General features: G+C 42.1%; 1 protein-coding gene across 1 annotated transcript in view; it reads right to left on the bottom strand.

The window, feature by feature from the left end:
* Nucleotides 1–600: 600 nt before the first annotated feature.
* Nucleotides 601–8,060, bottom strand: part of LOC139054362 (uncharacterized) — a 135,494-nt gene continuing 128,034 nt past the window's right edge. The window contains exons 12-13 of the mRNA XM_070531245.1: nt 5,855–5,919; nt 601–1,834 (exon numbers count right to left, since the gene is read on the bottom strand). Of these exons, the coding sequence (XP_070387346.1) occupies nt 1,791–1,834; nt 5,855–5,919 (109 nt within the window). The 3' untranslated portion in view covers nt 601–1,790. The remainder of the gene's footprint in view (nt 1,835–5,854; nt 5,920–8,060) is intronic.

The following is an 8,060-nucleotide window of genomic DNA, read 5'->3' as shown; positions in this document are numbered from 1 at the left end:
AAGTCATTTGAAGCCATAAGGACAAAGTTTAGCAAATCCTTGTATTACTGACCATCATTCACGTGAGGTCTAACCACCACACTTGCAGCTCCCATGCACACTAGTGCCCGAGTTCCCTCTAGCAATTTTTGTAGGAAGCTCTACAGTTGTGATGTGGCATTTTTTTTTTTTCACTGTCACCGATACAGGTATTCATACATAATTAAGTCTGTAAAGATGGACCACTGCAACTATGGGCCCAATAATGACTGTGCATTTCTGATGAGAATAGTTCTAAATAAATAAATATGGTATTTCAAAGACAATCTAGCAACCTCATTTAACCTTATTTCTCTTTACTGTTCCTTATACTTATACCTTAAACTTTATTGTTCCTTATGCACTACTAAAACAGCACCATTACATGTACGTCCTCCTGCATAAGAAAAGTTGCCATATATTATGACAATGTCTGTGGCAGTGTTCTTGCTGTCAAAATAATAGCAGCCTGGAAAAAGTTGCTGCACCATGAGCAAGTCACTCTTGTTCAGCTGCCTTTGTCGGCGATAACCGAGTAAAAATTGTCAAGCCCACAAGATCAGTGATAGAACACTGGCAGAGTAACAGCCACAGGTGGTTTAATGAAAATAAGATATCATGTTAAGCGTAAAATGCTCAATACTTTTTGACAAATTCACAGAACAAACCTGAGCCGGAAGATATTTCCTGGTCCTCTTAACCAAAATTTCAATAAAAGATGAAACACTGCACAATGATGGTACAGCCAAGGATCACGAGCTTCCAGTGGTGGAACAGCCATTTCACTTCTTGGCGCAGGCAAGAAGCTAATCTGGCACAGCGATAAGCACTTTTGGCACAGGGCTGAATGTACATCCACACAACATATGGTTTCAACATTAAGTGAAAGTGATTTTAAGCAGAACTTCATGAAAAAAGAAAAAAGGATGGGCAGGACAATGCTCTGTCCTGGACATCCTTTCGCATAATAGCACTAAAAATCTTTAAAATGCCATAAAAACAAGCCCGAACAACCAAGTTGTGAAATACTCCATAAATATAAGTAAACATCCATAGTGGAACCAACTGTATGTATATCACAGCATAAAGGCACTTCTACTAATTTGAATTGCTTGAAGCATGGCAAACATGCATATTTCTTTTGCAAGAAAAAAAATTGCTGAACAAGGGAATGTGAGGACGACCATGCCGTATAATTAGGCCATGTGTGACTAAAGCGAAGTTACAGTGAAGACGTCCAGAGGGTTCTTTACTTCCGAGACGGCGCCCGTTAATAGCAAGTTATATGCCACTGGTTTAGTTATAAGCATATTATTTCTGAAATGGCATCATCAATGACTATTCTAAACATTGTGCAATCAGACATTATCACAGGCATCTTTTTGATTCCAAAGCCTCTTTGAGCAAGCTCCGCTAGTTCAAGGAATATAGAACTTCAGCACAAATAGCACAAACAATAATATTGCAGAGTGGCAGTACATTGCGACCTCCGCCAGAGAAGTGCAAGGAGCGATGCCATAGCTTATATCTGTGGCTATGGGCGCTGCACACAGTTCACCTCTAGGATGATGATGATGATAGTGCAATTTAGGTTCAGGCTTCAGCTTTAGCAGTTTGGCAGCATGAACAAAATGAGGCTTTCATTTATATGCTGCTTTGAGACAGGTGCAGCACAACTTTCTACAGAAATGGCATTTCACAGAAAACTTGAAATAATTGGCACAGTGTTCCAGCCATTAAGCTTGTCTCCCTCCTGTTGTGACCAACAGCTTTTAGGCTGGTTTCAGGCACGAAAACTCGAGGTGATTTGAGCGACCTGCATAGATGCAAAAATAAGGAAGTCCTTTATTCACAAACAGTAAGCTGGACTGGTCATTCACTGCAGCATAAACATACAGGGAATACAAACTATACCAATATTAGAGGAAGCTCATTACCAGCAACATGTCGTGCACGTCGCATTATAGCTTGAAATAAAAATAAGCATTCAATAAAGCCAAATGCCATACATATCTGCCTTGTAAGATATTTTAATTGATATTTAGATAAATATAAATGTTGCAAACTTACATAACAATATCGCAGATATGCCCTAAACAATAGGTAAGTGGCAAGCAAAAGCAGCATTGCTTTATGACCAACGCTTTCAACAACTCATTCTACTGAGGGAAATGTGTTATCTCTGCTCCTTTCAATCGATATCTTTGTGTACTGCAGCCTTAACATGCCAGTTGATTAGGCCAGACCTACACCTATGCGATAAACAAGTCCCACACCTATGTTGCAGCAAAGCTTTGATTTGGGCAAGTTTGTTCATGACTATTCAAAAGGTGCAGCGCGACTGGGACAGAGACAGAGAAACATAAACCCCAAGTGCTGACTAACTGGTTTTATTTGCAACGAAACGTGCCTATTTATGTGCAAGAAGACTTGCCATGTAGCATCGCAGTTAGCACATACTATATGGTCACACATGATGAACCAAAAAGAAGATACCGCGAAAGTTTAAGAACACTTTACTAAATCCATAGAAACAGTAAGAACAAGATATGCTCATCAGACAGTCTACTATCGCCACGTATCTCAATGCTTCGGCCTAAGGCGAAGTCACTATGCACAAGATAATATGATAATGGCAACAAGAAACATGGCGCACAGAACAAGGTATCCACACACTTGGTTTGAGCAAACTGCTGTAACAAAAAAGAAAGAAAGAAAGAAAAGAAAAAAAAAACTTTAAAAGGGGGTGAAACTTTTTAGACCTAAACAAAACCTTCAAGAAACTCAATCTCATCGTCATTCAAAAATATGGATGGCTTGCTGACGCAGCTGTCCGCCCATCTTTTGATAAAAAAAGCTTCCACAATTTCTCGCTTAGTCCTGTCTTTTGCTGATGAGCTATATTGAACTATAATGAACTCCATGAGCTATATTGACCTTCAGTGCTGCAAAGCAGATTTTCTTGGGACAAGGGTCAACTACCTTGACCCGTGCCGGCCTCCAGTAGCACTTTTGGGAAGCATCACATGGGGGGGAAGGGGGGGGGGGGTACAAAAGCTCCACATGCAGCACACGAGGGTGGGATAGCCAACTTGTTTGACGAGTCTGGTAGCATCGTCGATGCACACCTGCACACCATAATTGGAATGCGGCTGCGAGTGGTTGCGTTCAGAGACCTTGACCGATGCTAGTTAATGGTCTGTATCTAACAATACATTTACAATATTCTGCAAGGTCAAACCAGTCCAAACCAGCTGCTGTGCAACGTGCATGACATAGATGTAGAGGATGGGCTGCGTGGTAACAAAATGACCTGAATGATTCATACACTCCTCCCAGCTGGTGCTACATAGTCCATGTGGTGCGGGAGACTGACCATAACGCCACCATCAGGCCAACCGAAAGTATCATCACCACTCATGCTCCTTTGACCATGGCAGCGAGCAGACCGAACAAGACCGGTGAAGGTGCACTCAGAACAGCAGCCTCAAGCAAGGACTATTGGCGCACAGAACAATAAGTTTTGCCCACCGCTGCACCACTTTTTCCACGTAGTGCGGATGTGGTGTGTGGTGGTTTTGCAGCCGGATTTGTTTTGGTCACATGCGAAACCTTAAAATGGCATTTGCAGAAATGCTTGGGCTAAAAGAAGATAATAGCAGGCTTGGCTTTTGTTTCAAGAAATGTCAAGTGTCGTATAGACTGCTTCTGTGGCCATAACTACCTGCAACAGAAAAGAAAAAAATTCACCGACGATTACGATACTCCCTAATGTGAAATTTGAGTGCAGCTCTATACTCATTTTCATTTCGTGATACACTGGCTGGCATGGAACAATATGTCTCATGTGGCATGTTGCAAACGAGCGAAGTGTGGCGCAACTACCTCGCTAATTAGGAGATCACGAGAGGTAGCACGTCGGTGAGGCGTGGGCGTGATTCAGAGCAGCTGCCACAGACGGACCTCCGCTCATGCAGCACTTCGTTCTAACGCACTCACCGCATGCCTTATTGATGGAGTCTTCGGTGAACAGACGACACATGCTACTTTGGCACTATCTCGGAGTGATCGCCGCCGTAGAAAGCCCCATAAACACTAGCAGTAAAATGCGCACGGCGCACTGTCGGCTTTAAAACGATGCTGCAGCAGAGCTGCCGTGCCAACTGGTGGCGAGCCACTGTGGCAGTCACGTGACCACATAAAAATCTTGCCTCCCCTCTGTAGGTGCGAGATTTCGAGTGCTTTTTCCTTCCTCTGCTGACAGGCCGGTGCTGTGTTTATATTCTTCGTCCTTAATGCGAGTAATATGAAGATGATGTTGTTACCACTGATTATAATATGTTGGTGTACTTTCTTCTGCTGCTGCATTGCCTCCGTGTCCTTGTATTCAGGGTCCATCTCATTGTACAGAATTTGATATTGTGCACTGTCTCCAAAAACCTTTCCATCAGGATGTCTTGGTTTAGACTCATCATTGTAAAAAACAATCTCAAACCATGAAAATTGAAACAAGCATGAACGAAATGAAACCATGCTAACTAAACAAGTGCGAGCGAGAGCAGATGCGAGCAGATGATAGTACGAAACGAGCCGTCTGGCTGAGCCGATATACAAGTACGCATCGAGTGGTCGGGTGGGTCCACATGACACCAGTTTCTTGCGTGCACATTACTGAAGGGGCCGTTTGCAACTCGCGCCTTTGATATCCCGCTCCGCATTTGTGCTTTCATTCTTCACTGTTGTGCTCGTTCGCTTGGTTACGCTGACGCCGACGCTCACGCTCTAAAATTTACAATAACGGACGACAGTAAATAACAAATGAACTGCCGATACTACTACAACAATGAAAGCTGTTCACAATAAATCAGTCACAAGAAAATTTGGAATATTTCAGTGCTTTTCTTGTAAGAAACATTTTTGCATGAAAAGTGTTAAATCAGTGCAAGTGTAGTAAGAATGCAAAGCTAGACAAATCAACAGAAGCTCCTGCGTCCTGTCTGATGCTGTTGTTCAAAAATTATGTACTTAGCTGAGTAGACAAACGCACACATTTTGCATTGTTTAGGAAGTGTGAGGAGCACTGGAGGAGCTTTTATAATACCTTCTATCGAGCGTGTCCCCAATGTACCAATTATTGCCAAATTTCCCCAAAAGTAAAGATGCAGTCTCCATTTCATATGGTGCATGGCATTGCTGCTCGCAATGTCGGAAGAGTTCTAATAGGAATGTTTAACAATGGGTTAAAAATCGGTAGGTCAAGCTGATCAATTGCCTACTGCCTGGTAAGGGAAGAGTTTTAATAAGGCAGTGTACAACATTTGTGCAGTAGCTGAAAATTCTTTTATGACTACCAGAATAAAGACTGAGTGTAGACTCATCCATTACCACAGCTGACCAATGAATAATTTCTAGTATACAGCCGAACTTCACTACAACAAAATGGGATATAACAAAATAATGGTTACAACGAAGTAAGGAAAGTTCCCCATAAAATGACCTAATGGATTCGTTTGCAGTACATGCAGTGATTGATATAACCAAGTAATTGATTTGACGATGTAGTTCTGGCTCCCCTTTCAACTTCGTTATAGTAGCGAGGTTTTACAGTAGTGCAGTATTGTTAAGCACTACAAGGAGAGTTTCTCATTGCACAGATTTACTGTCCAAGCAAATGCACTTGCAGCACATAGGCCAATATGTTATGTTTATTTTTGCACTTGATATTTTTTTAACATTGCACACATTCCTCAAATACAAATTCAACAGTGTGAACTGCATGAAGTCAGTAGGAGTGACGAGAACGCTTGTAGCTGCAATAACCACAGCAAGCACTTGCCTTCAAGGGTCAGCGCCGCTTGTAAGCACTGGCATAGCTTGGCTGCACTGTATGGCTTGGTCAAGCTGCAATCAGACAAAAGCTACTGTCACAAAACCTGCATATTTTTTACACAGGTTACCCTGCAAACTGGCCCCTTTTTATTGAATTCCACTGAAATAACTTTCTACATATTGATTTTTGTGCTCTTATTTATGCAAGAAAATTCCAATTCTCATTAACAACATCCACTTGTTTGCGTCACACTGCCTTTGGTGCTACAGTGAAGAGCCGTTAAATAGGACTTCCCGGGACTAAAGAAATGTCCGAATAAACCAAATATAGAATTATCGAGGGTATCAAGAAAACAATAAACAAAGGATCACTATGCCAACATGCCTTCATTTACTGAATGAATCAGCAAATCTTGTTTCTATTTTGCACAAAAGCAGTGGCGAAGCAGAAATGCTTGTCATCTCGTGACTGATTAGCACTTGCAGCAGTGAAGGCCCCGCGAATTCTCTCGCGGCAAGCCCGCGGTGCACATTCTCTTCAAAGATGCACTTTTCATTACTGTGCGCACATGCAGATTAATTTTTCGCCAGCAGATCTTCATCCATGGCAATATAGCCAGTGCTCTTCATCCCCAACAGCTTTGCACGAGGTAAAAATTAAACTACTGTTTGCCATAACCGCTGCGGATGAAACTGCGGTCACTACCAATGCGATCACGAATTTCGACTACAGTTATGAAGGCATGCGGCCAACTGGGTGTTATGCACGGCGGCAAACGCAAGAATAAAGGCTTTAAATGCACAAAGGCATGGAAAGTTCTGGAGTTACTGTCATTCACATATGATTTGTGCTGATGACTATGGCAATGCGGACTCTACCGCTTCATTTTGGTTGAATGCCGCTTTTGCTCTTTTGCGTCGCACATTTGCGGCACTCCATGCTCGCAGAGCTCAGAGATTTGTCTGAATTAACCGATCTGTGGCCAAATCTGTCCGAATTAACGTGAGTGACTGCATTAAATAATGCATAAGCCTGCCAGGACCACAGGACAAGTCCAAATTATCCGATGTTCCGAATTAATTAGGTTTTACAGTAGTTATTTTTCCTGTGCTGAAAAGAAAGCCCACCAGACATTGCAACACTGCCTTCCATGTAGTGGACAGTATTAGGATGCTCTCAAATGCACTTTGAATGAACCCAAATATGTATGGTCCAGAAGTCTCATTAAATCAACAAACCACCTCTCAGGATGCCTCCTGGAACAATGCCAGTCAAAACTATACTGGGTGATCTATGATATTAAAACTGGATTTTGAAAGAGATAGGATTTAACTAATGCAAGGTGGGGAAGAACACCAGGTGGGTAAGTAGCGTTTGCAGTCCGTTTGCTAATTAACTTATTTTCAGTTACTCGTATTAGGGCCCATGTTCTAATGGCAGTAATGCAGCGGCAGGGTGCCGAAGAGGTTATAGCAATTGATAAGATTTTAAAAACGCTCCTGTACTTTACATATTCATTAACAAAATATCCCCGTTTTTCGCAGAATTTTGAAACAGGGCCCACAAAGAGCACCAGAAGTGCTCAACACATTATTCTTAATGCGGTCTTGATGTAGAGCAGCTCACCAAAAAGATCTACGAGGCATCTGATCTATCAGTGTGTGCCTACAGCAGGTAGCCCAAAGATGAGCTTCACAAGATAAGAGGCTATGCAGACAGCCAACCTGTAGACAAATTAACCGAACAAGGCGGGAAGCATCACGTGGGCAGTGCTTCTGGTGCTGTTTGTGCACCCAATTACGGCATAAAAGAGGGAAAAGGTGAATTTTTGTTGGCAAATATTACAGTACACTTATCAATGCAAAGTTGTTTTGTGTTCTGATGAACAGCTCATGAGTTACTACTTCAAGGTGGCAAATTATGGATATACTTGGTCACGCATTACCGAAGAAGAGGCAAAGCTATGCAAACTGAAACTGCAATTTTCTGTTATCAAGCAGCAAGCCTTTCTCTGCAATTCTATTAAGAGAAAACTGTCTTATGTTGTTTAAGGAATCTACATGGGAGCAATGAATTTTAATGAATTTTTCTGCTGGCCAGGTCCATGCAAATTGACATTCTTTTTCGTGTACAGGCTAGTTCACAATGAGTGCTGCACATTAGTAGTGTCACACAATGTCTTGTAATTACTAGCACTCACTAGTATTACTAA

Source organism: Dermacentor albipictus, chromosome 1, assembly GCF_038994185.2.
Source record: "Dermacentor albipictus isolate Rhodes 1998 colony chromosome 1, USDA_Dalb.pri_finalv2, whole genome shotgun sequence".
NCBI classification, from domain to species: domain Eukaryota; kingdom Metazoa; phylum Arthropoda; class Arachnida; order Ixodida; family Ixodidae; genus Dermacentor; species Dermacentor albipictus.
The sequence above is the reverse complement of the archived record's forward strand: the minus strand, read 5'-3'. Positions and strand labels throughout refer to the sequence as shown.